At 61.5% G+C, this 13,993-nt stretch overlaps 1 protein-coding gene across 1 annotated transcript; it reads right to left on the minus strand.

Annotated features, from left to right (window-relative positions):
* Positions 1 to 987: 987 nt before the first annotated feature.
* On the minus strand, positions 988 to 12,841 carry CACTIN (cactin, spliceosome C complex subunit). The gene is made up of 10 exons (XM_068537306.1): positions 12,617 to 12,841; positions 9,786 to 10,272; positions 7,057 to 7,152; positions 6,443 to 6,588; positions 5,507 to 5,669; positions 5,306 to 5,420; positions 3,064 to 3,256; positions 2,419 to 2,541; positions 2,048 to 2,328; positions 988 to 1,576 (listed from the first exon to the last, which is right to left on the minus strand). Exons 1-10 carry the CDS (start codon positions 12,787 to 12,789, stop codon positions 1,086 to 1,088), a joined length of 2,268 nt encoding a protein of 755 aa, XP_068393407.1. The 5' UTR covers positions 12,790 to 12,841; the 3' UTR covers positions 988 to 1,085.
* Between the last annotated feature and the right edge of the window lie 1,152 nt (positions 12,842 to 13,993).

Consider the following 13,993-nt stretch of genomic DNA (forward strand, 5'->3'; position numbering starts at 1 on the left):
GTGGTTATGTAAGGCGTTAACCACGGGGATAGCTGAGTGTGGGGTGTGGGAACACTAGACTATCTCCGCAGCATTTCTGAAAACCTAAACTTATTCCAAAATAAAATGTTTATTGAAAAGAAACATGCAATCTCACAAGTAGACCAATTAAATGAAAATAAACAAGATTCCCCCCCACCCCCCCCACCTAAAAAAATCGTTTTAGAGAAACAGCCTGAAATGGAAATGTTTCCAGATGAAATAGGGTGTTTGGGCAAGGCTGTCTGAGGAGCTGGCAGCGGCCCTTCAGGCTTCTGACCACTTGAGGTGGGAAATGTCTCCGTAAGAAAACGCTAAAAGCAATCTGTTTCTGGGGTGGGCCTGCCTGGGGCACCATTGACAGTCTGTGACTGGGTGAGTGATCGTACCTGCCGGGCCCTTGACTGCCCCTGTCCGAGACTTGGGGACAAGGAGGGCGGCCCTGTGGTGGTTGGGAAGTGGCCCTAGGAGCTCAGCCTTGAGGGACGTGCAAAGGCCCAGAGGCCCGATGGGGCGCCACAGCCACACCCTGGGGGCTCCTGTGCTCGGTGGCTGTGGAAGGATGTTCCCAGACCCGATGGCGGGCGGTGACGTGTCCTCCGTGCCCGCTTGCCGGAGGCTGACCCCAGCCAGCACCAGGGGCGAGCTGGGGGACCACAGACGTCCCCGGATGGCCTCTCCGGGAACACGCACTCAAGGGCCTGGAGCCTGGGTCCTGCAGCTGCCGGCCATGTCCAGGGGCTGAGCAACGCCCTGCAAGCCCCCCAGAGCCCCGGCTATGCAGGGCCTGTTTCTTGGGTGGGGCTCAGCATCAATCCAAGGACTGAGGTCTGGAGACGCTTGCTTGGTTCCCTGGGCTCTGAAAATCCATTCAGCAGCCCCTCCTGTGCGTCGATGCTCCAGGCCCGCCTGGTGGTGGGTTCCCTCAGCTCTCTGAGGCAGGCTCCGCAGCGACCCCTGTTCACACCAGGCAGTGAGGCCCCGCAAGGAGGAGGCCCCGCCAGGGGAGGCTGCAGGCTTCCCACACCCCCGGTCAGTTCGCAGGGGTCTGGGAGGGGGCCCGCCGGTCACCGGCGGTAGCGGTAGCGCTTGAAGTGGAACCAGAGCTGGAAGATGCCGTTGGCGAACTGGCAGCGGAAGCCGTGGCGGTGCGAGTACTCCCACTCGCGGTTGACGATCTTGAAGGCGATGTCCTCGTAGGGCGGCCCGGCGTGGAAGCGGAGCGTAGCGAAGTCCTTGTTGTCAGCGCAGGCCTCCAGGAAGTACTCGGGCGTGGAGCGCTTGTCGATGAGGTCGGGGTAGAAGATGTTGAACTTGTAGCCCTGCACGATCTTGGGCGGCGGGTTGTCGAAGTCGTAGTGCGTCTGGTTGTACTTGTTCCACTCGAAGCCCGTGTGCACGCGGTTGAAGAAGCGCGGCTTGCGCGGCCGGTACTTATCCGCCCACAGGTAGGCCTTGCCCGTCAGCGGCATCTCCACGCTGAACTGCGCCTCGTCCTGGCCCATGCCCTCCTTGGCGCGCCGGAAGAAGATGTCCTCCGCGCTCTCGGTGGCGTCGCCTGCGGGCGGGGCGGGCGGGGCGCGTTAACTGGGACCCCCGGCACGCAGCCTCCCTCTCCCGGTCACAAGCCCCAACCCGGGCCCGCCTGCCCGGTGCCCCCGCCCTCCCGGGTGGGCACCAAACACCACGTGTCCCCTGCCGGGTTGGCCGAAGAGCCTGGTGGTCAGAAGCCCGCAGTGGGACCCCGGACCGGGGCCTTTCCGAGGCCGTTTCTCCGCTGTTCCGGGACGATGGCTGCCCAGGAAGGCCAAGGCCCCGGCAAGTGGGCAGTGTAAGGAGCTCAGAGCAGAGCTGGGCACGGGAAGTAAAGACCACCACCTCTGTGTTCTTGGGACCAGCCAGCCGGTCACGCCCAGAACGAACAAACAAGCGAGCGGGTGAATGAACGGACACCCTCAAGAGAGCAGGCGGCGGAAGAGGATCGGGAGCGGGTTCACCACCAACGCCCGCTTCTGGCCCCGCCCCGCACCTGTGACCTGGAGCTGCTGCCTGGACAGCTGCAGGCGCTGCAGGTCCTCGTCCGGCTCCAGCACGTGGGCGTCCAGCGGCAGCTCGTGGGCCGTGAGCAGCCGCGGGCTGTACTTGCCGGCGTCGTAGTCGTCCAGGCTCTGTTGGATCAGATCCTCCTCCATGAGCACCGCCTCCCCGTCCGCCTCGCCCTCCGCCGGCGCGGCCGCTTCCGCCTCGGGCTCAGCAGCGCCACCCTCCGAGGGCCCGGGCGGGGTGGGGGCCGGGTCCTCAGGCTCCAGGCTTCGAGAGAGGGCTGGACTGAGCGGGGCGGGCAGTGGGCGGGGCCTCCAGTCCCGCCGCCCGGCAGGGGACGTCCAGACCCAGGCCTACCTGTGGCCCGGAGACTGCGGCTCCTGCTTGAGGATGGGGAACAGGGGCTCGCTCTCCACCCCCTGCTCCTGCTTCAGCTTGTACAGCTTCTGCCGCAGCACGTCCTGGTGCCGCTCGCGGAGCCTGGAACGCAGGCCGGGTGGTCACCCTGACACTCTAAGAGGAAGGCCCCCCCCAAGGACTTCTCATGACCGCCCCCCCCCCCCCCCATTTTGCTGCAAGGACCCGGAGCTTGAAGGCAGCAAGTGGTCACGGCACAGGCGGACACCAGGAGGGGGCAGGTCCCTGTACTGGGGTGTTCACATGCAGGCGTGACCTAAGGGCCAGGCTGGGCTGGAAAAGGACGGGGGACAGGCGAGGAAGAGGATAAATTTAGAAGTGACTGCACTTAGCAGCACACAGGAGCCATGTTTACATGACAGCGCCAAGCACGCAGAGAATTCATACACAGCGGGTGTGGGGCCTGTGGAAGGCGGGGGACAGCAGCCTTGAGGGCTTCCTGTGATGTCCGCTGACCCCAGGAAAACAAAGACCAGGTGCTAAGTAGAGGCCGGAAGGAAGGTGGGCAGGCTGCTGGGGGCTGGGCGGGGGGCCTTCCAGCTGGGGCCCCAGCTTGTGGCTCCCAGGGAGGCCCCGCCAGCTCACCTGGCACGGGCCATGTGGGCACGCAGCTGCTGCAGTAGGCTCTCCCAGTAGCCCATGTCTAGGTTGGGGCCCCCGGCCCGTATCTTGCCCTCGATGCCCTGGAAGATGACCTGCAGCTGGCTGTACGTCTTCCCCTTGAAGACCGACTGCACGTCGGAACTGACCGAGGCGTTGACCCCCTCTCGCCGCTCACCTGCAGTGGGGTGAGGGCTGCTCGGCATGGGGCTGGGCCCAGGTCCTAACCCTCTAGACTGAGAGGCCCCTGAGGGTGAGGCCAATGCTGCCTGACCCCAGCTCTCCCTCACACTGGCTGGCTTCCTTGTCTGTGGCTCATCAGACAGCACGCTGTGCCCTTCCAACCCCTGCCCTGCCCCAAGGCCTCTGCACATGCGGTGGGCGCTTCCCACCAGCAATAAGTTCTTCCCCATCCAGTCCGCCTCCTAGATCCCAGCCGTCCTCAGTCCTCAGCGAGAGCATCCCTTCTACTGGGAAGCCTTCGCCGACTACCAGACTGCTCCCTTGGCCTGGATGCCTGATTCTCGGCTTTCCAAGGGCAGGGAGCTCCATACGCAGATTCTGGGTGAACGTGGGGGCGGGTGAACGTGGGGGCAGGCGACCGGCTCGTGTTCCCTGCTCCAAAGCTGGCTTCTCCAAGCCCAGCTGATCAGACAGGGTCAAGAAGAACCCGAGTCCCCTCCAGCCAACCAACCTGGGACGCTGGAATAAGCACCTGGGCTCCCAAGCAGCCCTGGCCTCAGCGGCAGACCCACAGGGCCAGCAGCCCGGCCTCGGTCTGTAGCAGGTGCAGACACATCACGGGACCAAAACCCAATTCGGCGACACCCTTCACACCCGGCCAAGCAGAGCCGCATTCTGCACTGACCTCAAACAGAAGCCAGGCCTCTGCTCGCTCAGACAGACGGAGCCACCGGCGGTTAACAACCCAAACAGACAGCCCCAGTGGGCGCCGCTCCCACAGAAGCCACGGGTGCTGAGCCACTGCTTAAAGGAGGCCAGGTCCTGGGTTTGGATGCCACCCAAGGGTCCACCAACAGGCCTGGCTGGAGAGTGCCGGCTGAGTGCCCTCTGGGACACCGTTTCAGGAGAGGGGGTGGCACCGTTTGGGTGGGGGGAAGGCTTCTCCTCAGAGATGCTCCCTGGGAGGACCCACGGGGATTGTAAGGGGGGTGGGGCACTGGCGAGGCCACAGGGGTGTCCGGGGACCCACTTCCTACTGCACGCTCTACTGCACAGTTAGGATTTCCCAGCTGCAAAGAGAAGAGAAAAGGAGAGGGGGGGGGGGGGGAAGAAAAAAAAAAGAAAAGGGAAAGGAAAGGAAAGGGCCAACTGAATTTAAAACGATGAAGGCTGCCTCTGAGGGGCTCTGGGAGTGGTGGAGACAAGAAGCTCCCCCTCTTCTCTCGGAAATCAGGCCAAAAGAAGAGTAACGCAAACACTCTCTTTGAGGACACCTGGCACCCTGACCGTAACACGTGAGAAGGGAAAGGGGACAGAGGGGTGACCGACGTGGCAGGGAGGGGGAGAGGGAAGGGAAGTGCCACAGGAGGGACCGCGGGCGAGGCATGCGGGGAGCCCTGGAAACAGGAGGGACCCAGCACAACGTCCCTTCACACTTTTCCGCAGCCATGGGGCAGGGCTCCTGGCACCGAGTGGGCGGGGCAGGGAGGCCGCTCCACACCCCACAGGGCCCAGGACGGCCCCACAGAGGACGGCCTGGACCCAAATGCCCGCAGTGCTGGGGGCAGAGACCCTGCTTTAGAGCTTGTCTCCCTTGCAATTCTATGCAGGCAATCATTTTGAGGAAAAGAAAAGTTGATTCAAGAAGCACACCACGCTGCACGGGTTCCCGCCAAGTGCAGTCAGGTCCCGTTCCCACTCAAACGGACTGAGCCTCCGGCAAAAACTTGAAACCCAAACAGAAAACCCGCAGACGCCGCTCCCGGGGAAGCCCAGCGCTAAGCAGCTGTTTAAAGGAAGCCACTGGCGCTGCCTGGGTGAGCCCTCACGCCGGCGGGAGAGCGCCTCACTCAGAACCCGCTGCCCCCGCTGCCCAGTGCTGCCCCCCGGTGGCTCGCAGACAGGCCCCCGGCAGGGAGACCCCAGAGAGGAAGCCGAGGCCTCTTCTGTGGAGCCACCCGGCCCACAGAGGCTCCCACCGGACCCAGAGGTGCGTCCCCGAGGGCACAGCCCGGTGTGCCTCCGGTGGCCCGGCCTGCATTACCTGGCCCCTTGCCCGAGGCCTCCAGCTTGCGGAGCTTGGCGATCTCGTCCTCCGTGATGATGGTCATGTCCCGCCAGAAGTCCGCGTTCTTGCCCTGCTCGAGCTCCATGTACACCTGGAGGCGAAGGTGCAGACGGCAGGTGAAGGCACGCCCGGGGCTGGGGTGGCAGCGGCGGTGCCGGGCACGCAGCAGGGCCATACCTGGATGTCCTCCAGCAGGTCTTCCATGTCGGCCACCGTGAGGCCGTTGAGGAAGGTGTAGGGCTCATGCATCTCCACGGCCAGGTCGTCGTCCTCGGCGCTGATGTACTTGGCCAGCAGGTCGATGGGCTTGGCCCGCCCGTCCCGGATGCGGATCTTGGAGCTGCCGGGGAGCGGGGGGCAGTGTCAGAGCCGGGGCTGTGTCCACCCTCCGAAAGACCTCGCCCTCGGGGGTTGACCGGAGCCAGGGGAGGAGCCCGGCCTGCTGTGGGTGGTGGTCAGGGAAGGCTTCCTGGAAGAGGAGGCATCAAGCGGAGGAGCAAGACAGGTCAGCTGGAAGCCACAGGCCCTGTAAGGGGCAGAGACGGGAGCGAGGGGGTCTGAAGAGCAGGGGGTGGGTGGGGAGAGAGGGTCAGAGAGGCCCACACCCGGGGTGAAAGATCTGGAGCCTCAGTGCTGCGTGTGGGAACATGCATCAGAGGCTGACCCTGGTCCAACCCCAGGGAGCCCCGTGACCAGGCAGGTCTGAGCCCCTGGGGGCTGGCGCGGCAGCAAGGTGAGAAGGGGGCCGGGCCTGGAGCTCACACACCCGGTGTGAGCTCGGGCAACTTTCGACACCCCAGGAGCCTCACTTTTCTTGACTCTAGACGAGGCTGCTGAGTGAACCACCCCGTGGGCTGGGGATGGCAGGGCACCCGGCACCCTCTACTCAGCAGCACGTTCGTGCGTCCCCATGGCACCCGGCCCCTGGGGAGACAGGCGCGATGAAGGAAGCGACGGAAAGCAGCGCCCAAAAGGGAGTCAGGAGGGACCCCGAGGAGGAGGCGGTGGTGGAAACCCGAGGGCCCAGGGGCAACGTGGGAGCAAGGCCGGGCTCCCTGTGTCCGGGCCCAGAGGGACGGCCGGAGGGCGGTAGGGCGCCCGAGCCGCGCGCACCGCAGCTTGGCCTGCTGGAGGTGGAAGTTGTCCTCCTGCTCCTCCCACGTCTTGAAGTGCTCCGCCTCCTTCTCCCGCTGCAGCATCTCCAGCTCCTGCTCCCGCATGGCCTTCTCCCGCTCCCGCTCCAGCCGCAGCTGCTTCACCTGGGGGCGTACGAGAAGATGAGCGGCCAGCGGACGAGGGGGGGTCTCGTGCCTTCATCCTGTCAGGCTGTGGGGTTCCCTAGGGTCGGGGTGGGACCATACCCATGGCCTGGCCCCAGCGGGCTGGCCCTGGACACAGGAATCAGTCCGGGGATGCCTGAAACGCTGGACACACCCTGTGGCAGAAGGAGCCCTCTTTTTGCTAGAGACACAGCAGCCTTCAGCAGCCAGGGCCACTTTGGCCACCCAGCAGGGAGCGTCTTAGAATAAATCCCAGAGGCCAGCAGAGCCGAGGTGGGGGGAAACAGCTCTCTGGAGTCACCGCCCGAGCCCCTGGATCCAGCCGTGTCTGAAGCCAATGTCCCCTGGACTCTCCACGTAAGCCTATCAGGTCCCCCTTGACACAAGCCAGGGTGAGCCAGCCTGGGAGCCCTCCGGAGGGAAGGAGGGTGGCCCGGGGCGCCCCACCTTCTGCAGCTCCAGCCGGTTGTCCTCCTGGATCCTCTTGTTCCGCTCCTTCAGCTCCTTCTCCTCCAGGTGGCCGATCCCCTTCTTCTCCAGGGCCTGAAAGGGCCAACGACACGCCCGCTGAGCAGAGATGCCTCCTCCTGCCGCCCTCCCCGGGACCACCTGCTGGTCCACGAGGTGGGGATCCGCCAGACCAAAGCACCCGCTCTGCCGATGAGGAGCACGAGGCTGAGGGAGAAGCGACCTGCCCGCGGCCACACCCCGACTTCCACCGGAAGATGCGGCCCCCCGTTCGCCTGCAGAATCGGTTCAGTACACTCCAGCATCGTGGGGCGCCCTCTGCCCCGAGCCGTGTGCTGAGATACAGGGGAGAGGCAGCCCCACCTCTGCAGAATTCGACCATGTCACACACGGGACAGTCTTACTTGGGGCTGCTGACTCTTGTTTTACACACAAGCCTGGCTGCACCGGCTGGGTGGTGTCCGGCTCTCAGCAGGTCAGACCCCCAGCTGCCATGGGGAGGGGCGGAACCAGCGGCTGAGCGAGAGGGGGACTCTGAAAGCACACTCGCCGGGGTTCCCGCTCACAGACCCCTCGGGGCACCCCGAGCACGGAGAGCGGCTCCTCCCTGTCTGCGTCCTCACCTGACGGAGGGGCCCGGGCACAGGCTCCCAGAGACCCCTCGCCCCTCCCAAGTCATCTCACAACTGTTGTGGGTGGCAGGTGCCAAGACCCGTGCCTCCTGTCACCTCCGCTGGCTCCGAGGGTCGTTCCAGGAGCCCCTGTGCACAGAAAAACGCGCCCCCAGGGTGACACGGGGTGGCCCGGCCTGGGGCCACCACCACACAGTGACAATGACCGCACTTCGTCTCTACGGAACAGTCCACACAGAACAGTCGCAGAGGGCCTGGACGGGGAGAGCCCGCACTCAGGCACAGAACCCTCGACGAACGCCCGGCCCGGAGAGGCATGTTCATGGCCAACACCACGCCTGCCCACTCTGCCAGCCCAGCACCCCGAGGACACCGGGACAAGATGCGTGACGCCACCCACACAGTTGGGCCGTCTAGCGCCCTCCCCCGACTACAGAGGCCTCAGAGGCTGGGCCGGGGCTTCTCAAGATGCCCCGAGGCCCGCTCACCCATTCGACATTTACTGAGGGCCGACTGCGCGCCAGCGCCTGGGACAGAGCCTGCCCCGTGGAGCTCACAGTCTGCAGGAATTACATGCCATAAAGTGGGACGTGTGTTTAGATGTCACCTTTGCAACGAGACCTCTCTGGACCCGTGTGTTTAAACTGCAGCCGCCTCGCCCACCCCCGCCTTCCTCTGCGGACTCAGCTAAATGACTTATTTACAGCCAGCCTCCCCTGAGACTGCTGGCCGCACAGGGACAGGCATCTCTGTCTGTCGCTCACTGACGCATGCGCAGGGCCCACACGGTACCCAGCACCCGGCAGGCGCATGATTCACGTCTGTTAGTGAAGCACTAGGAAGGGAGAAGCAATGCCTTGATAAAGAACGCAGGGGACCTGGGGGACCAAGGGGGCCAGGAAGGCCTCTCAGAAGAGGGACACATCAGCTGAGATCTGAAGATTGAGGAAGAAACAGCCACGGGGAAGGCTCGGGAGTGCTCCAGGTAGAGGAATGGTGAGTGCAAAGGCCCTGAGGTGCTGTGAGCTCAGAGCGTATGCAGACAACGGGAGATACGGCGGCTTCCGCCTGTGTCCACCGGCTCTCACCCTCCCCACAGCTGTGTCGGGTCGAATTTGTCCTCCACATAGATATGTCCACGTCCCAACCCGGGAACCCGGGAACATGACCTTATTTGGAAACAGGGTCTCTGCGGATGTGATTAGTTGATGTTGTACCGGACTAGGCTGGGCCTTAGTCCAGTGACTGGTGTCCTTATAAGACGAGGGAACTCTGGACTCAGAGACACAGAGAGGAGAACACCACGTGAAGACACAGACACGGAGGGAAGACAGCCATGTGACGACAGAGGCAGAGACTGGAGTGATGCAGCTACAAGCCAAGGGTGGCGGGCAACCACCAGAAGCTGGAAGAGGCGAGAAAAGATTCTCCCCTAGAACCTCCAGAGGGAACGTGGCTCTGCTGACACCTTGACTTCGTACTTCTGGCCTCCAGAACTGCGAGGCAAATTGTGTTGTTTTAATCCAAGTGCCCAAGGCCCCGGCTGGTGGGAAAGGGATTGGTGTGTAGTTCTGTGTTTTTTTTAGTTTTTTATTTATCTATTTTGGCCGCACCGCGCAGAATGCGGGATCTTAGTTCCCAGACCAGAGGTCAAGCCCGCGCCCCCTGCAGTGGAAGCGTAGAGTCTTAACCACTGGACCGCAGGAGAAGTCCTGACGTGTAGTTTTCACCTCAAGGATGAGGTGACAGCTCTGAGGTGAAATCCCACCCTGGGCATGTGACGCTGAGAACCTGTCTTGAGGTTAGGCTGGTTCTGTGGGCAGAGTGCCTGAAACTGTACACTGCAAGAGAGAGCGTGGGAAAAGCTGGCGGAGCCAGTGTGTGTGCACGTGTGGGTAAAAATACACTCTCGACGGCCAGGTACAACCTGGGCACGTGTGCTGGGAGTGCTAAACACCGTCTCTGAAGATAAGTTGTAAGCAGTTCATGAAGCAAAACCCAGCAAAAGCACAGGAAGACCTGGCGAGCAACGCGAGCAGAACTGAGGGCCACGGCCGGCGGCCACCTCGGGCTCACCTTGTTCCAGATGAAGGTGCCCAGCAGGTTGTTGTCACCGAAGGGGTTGTCGGTGTTGGTGTAGCCCATGTACTCCTCGCCCCAGCCCATCTTCTCCCGCTTCTTCCTCTCCTTGGCCTCCTTCTTGGCCAGCCGCCGTGCCCGCTTCTCCTCGGGCGTCTCGAAGGCCTTCAGCAGCTCCTCCTGCTGCTTCCGCTCCTCGCGCAGGCGCAGCCGCTCCTGCAGGCCCCGCCGCTGGCTCAGGACTGCCGCCGCCTCCCGAGGGCTCTGGGAGTGGGCCGGGGACGCGGAGCTGGACGCGGAGGAGCTGGGGGACCAGGAGTGTGTCCGCTGCTGCCACTGGCGGGCCCATCGGCGCCGCCGCTGCTGCCGCTCGTCACCCGAGTCGGACTGAGAGGAGCGGTCCTGGGAGCGCCGGTGGGCTGGCGGGGGGCTCCGGCTCTGCCTGCCTCGCCGCCGCCCCCACCGCTCCTCATCCGAATCCGACCTGCGGAGGGAACCCGCAAAGCTCTGCTTGCTGCCTGCTGGCCAGCCATCTATCCCACGGCCCTTTACCGGGCGCCTGCTGGGTGCCAGGAGCTGTTCTAGGTTCTGGGGACACGGCAGTGACCAAAACATTGATGGTCCCTGCCTTCACATCAACAAACACACAGTGTGACACTGGATGGTACCATGAGCTACCAAGATAGTGATGCAGCATTAGGGTGTGGAGAGGTCAGAGAGGATCTCTCTGAGGAAGTAACGCTGGAGGAAGTGGGGGAGGGAGCTAGGGGGAGATCTGGGGAAACAGTGATCCAGGCAGAGGGCACAGCAAGAGCAAAGGCCCTGGGGCAGGAATTCACTTGGCATATTCAAGAAGCAGCAGGCAGGCCTGTGTGGCTGGAGCAGAGTGAGTGAGGGGGAGAGAGGGAGGAGGGGAAGGCAGGGAGGCGGGCTTGGGGCCAGATGGTGCAGGAGCTATCAGCGCTGTCCAAGGTGTCCAGGGAGGGCTTACAGGAGAAGATGGTGTTTAACTGGTCCTATAGGATGGGCAGGAGTGAACTAGAGTAAGACTGGAGGGAATACAGAGCCTTGGAAGGGCACTGCGAGCAGGGAAGGCACCGTACGAATCCTGGGGATAGATTCTTTAATGTTGGGGGCCTCTGAGCAACTAAATCTGTCTTTAGTTTGTCAAATGCTCCACTTATTAAGCTCACGTCAAAGAATCTACAACATGAAAATCAATTATTTGATTTTCAAATACGTAAATACAGACTGCAAATCTGACCAAATCTTCATAAATGACACTGACTCTAATTACAATATCTAGGGTGGCTGATTCTTGTGAACAACTAAAATCTTAGAAACCACTAGATGATAATAGCAAGATTTACCACTACACGTGAACCAATGTTAAAACATCAAGGCCCGGAGCTGAAACCAGAGTTAGCAAACTTTTTCTGTTAAGAGCCAGAGCGTCTATGGCACAACTACTCAACTCTGCTGTCGTAGTGCAAAAGCAGCCACGGACAGTACATGAACACACAGGCATAAATTTGTTCAATAAAATTTTATTTCTGGACACCAAAACTTGAATTTCATATATTGAGTTGGCCAAAAAGTTTGTTTGGGTTTTTCCGTAACATCTTATGGAAAAACCCGAATGAACTTTTCAGCCAACCCAAATAATTTTCACGTGTCATGAAATACTATTCTTTTGATTTTTTTTTTTTTTTTCTCCTCGCCGTTTAAACGTGTAAAAACTATGCTTGATCCACAGGCTGTAGTTTGCCAAGCCCTGGTTTAAACCATCTCTTTACTATTTCCTCTGCTTATACCTTCCTGGAATTCCTAAATGGCAATGACCTTATGAGACGCAAAAGGAAAAGCCACCTTCTCAAACCTAGAAGGTGATCAGCTATGTCTGACAACAGTCACTCCGGCTATGGTGTGGAGAACAGGCTGGAGGGATGGGAGACAGCGCATGCCTGGAGAAGCCCCGTGGAGACCCTGAAGGCACAGATGAGGAAATCTGGGGGACAGGGGGGGGGCAGGTACTGCCCTGAGTGTCACAGCCAGTTACGGGCTGAGCCAGCACTAGGACGCAGGTCTGCGAGTCAGTCCCTGTCACGGTGCTGGTTCCTTTGTGCTGGAGCAGACTCAAGCCAAGTCTGGCCAGGTGCCCCATCTCCAGAAGAAAAGGGCTGCGGGCTGAGGGGAGGCTGAGCACCAAGTCTCGGGAGTCAGTTGAGTCCTGCCACCTGCCATCAACAGTTCTTCCCTCTCACACCCCACCTCCATTGGCAAGTGCTGTCACCTCTACTTCGGAAATCCCTCTCAAATCTATCCATTTTCCCACTGTACCTCCCCACAGCCTCCCTCTCCTGAAGGCCATCATCATCTGTTGCCTGGACAGCTGCACTATCTTCCTCCTCCCTGGTGTCACTCCTGCCGACACGCTCAGTCCCTTCTCCACGCGAAAACCAGCAGGAGTTCTGCAAAGTAATCCAGACCACATCGCTCCCTGATTCAAAATCCTCCACAGCTCCCTACTCCCCTCCAAATAATAGTCGAACCCTTCACCACGGTACACAAGACCGCACGATCCGGTCTCCCGCTTCCTCTATGACCTCATCGACTCCCCTCCGCCTCGCTCACGGCGCCTCCTGCTGTACTTCCAACCACCAGGCGCCCTGCCTGGAACGCCTCTCGCTTTCCTTTCGCTGCCTGGTTAACCCCGACGTGCTCAGACGTCCCCTTCTTCAGGAAGCCCTCCCTGACTAACTCGGGGGTCTCCCAGCTCCCCGAGGGCTGGAGCCGGACCCCCAGCGCGGCTCACACAGCGACCCTACCTGCGCTCCCAGCTCCTCCGCCTGCCCCGCCCCTCGTCGTCCCGGCGACGTCGGTTTCGCCGCCCATGGCTCCCGCTCCAACTTCGGCTCCGACTCCGACTCCCACTCCGGCTCCGCTGCCTTCGGCCCCTGCGACCAGCCGACCGCGAGCGCGAGCGTGTACCTCGACCCATCGGCTGGGACGGTGGCGGCGGCGCGAACACAAATATCCGGGACCTGCGCCGGGGGCCTTCCTCGATCGCGGCGCGTGCCTGGCTGCCCCACCCACGCCTGAGCAGGGAGACAGGAACCCATCTCGCTGCCCATCCCGCGGGGATTCCGACCCTCCCATAACCTCCCCACCGTCCTCAAACGTGGCCTGCGTAATGAACTCCTGCCGGACTGTTGTCGCTAGGGCTGGGGATTCGTTCTTCAGGCAGTGCTGGGGGCAGGCGCAGGTGGGTCCTCGAGCCTTAGGGAGCCAAAGGAGCAGTGGGCGGAGCAAGGGCGAACCAGGAACGGTGAGGGGGCGGAGCCTGGGGAGGCGGGACCAAGAAGCCGGTCCAGAGAGGAACTGGAGCCGGCGTGGGCGGGGCCTAGGAGGCGGGATCAAGAGAAGGCGGGGTCGAGAAGGCGGGGCCTAGGGGCGTAGCCAAGGGAGGCGTGTCCCGGGAGCGAGGTCTCGCGGCTTGTGGAAGCGGGGAAGCCTCAAAGACCGTAGGTGAGAGTTCAGGCTGCCCAAGGAGGCGAGGGGTGGGAGCTGGGACGGAGGCTGAAAAGCCTTAGATGCTGGGCTGACCCTCTGTGAGAGCCACCATCATGCTTCACCACCCGCCAATAATACCTGTGTGTTTCAGGGGTTAAGATAAAAAAACAAAACAAAACAAAACTTGGATAACTCCTTAAGTTCCCCATTAACCCATTTTATAGGGGGGAAACTGAGGCTCAGAGAGTGAAAGTCACTGTAACACTCCCGCCCTCAATGAGGCAGTGCGGAGCTGGGATTTGAACTTGGTGGTGCAGCTTTGTCCTCTGGGTGCTGGCGAACCGTAAGAGGGCTTTGAGCAGGGAGGGATGAAAGGGGTCATTAGGTGGGGTCCCTTCAGGGCAGGCAGGCAGGGGCAAGACCACAAAGGGGCAAGAGTGGAGGCCCGGAGATCTGAAGGACCCCGAAGTCCTGCTCTGAGCTCTCCCAGCCCACCCCAGAGAATGGCACTTAATACTTTAAATGTTTATCCTATGGTACCACTTCCTACCACCACCCTAGATGCTAGCTTTGTATGCTCTGCTTGGTGCCGAGGTGGCGGTGGTGGCGCAAAGGGAACCCTTGATGACTGCCTGTCATGGGATGTGGGTTGTCCTGGTGATTTTTCTGATGCAGATGCATCCTTTTTTTTT

This window comes from Eschrichtius robustus, chromosome 2 (genome assembly GCF_028021215.1).
Source record: "Eschrichtius robustus isolate mEscRob2 chromosome 2, mEscRob2.pri, whole genome shotgun sequence".
In the NCBI taxonomy this organism is placed as follows: Eukaryota; Metazoa; Chordata; class Mammalia; order Artiodactyla; family Eschrichtiidae; genus Eschrichtius; species Eschrichtius robustus.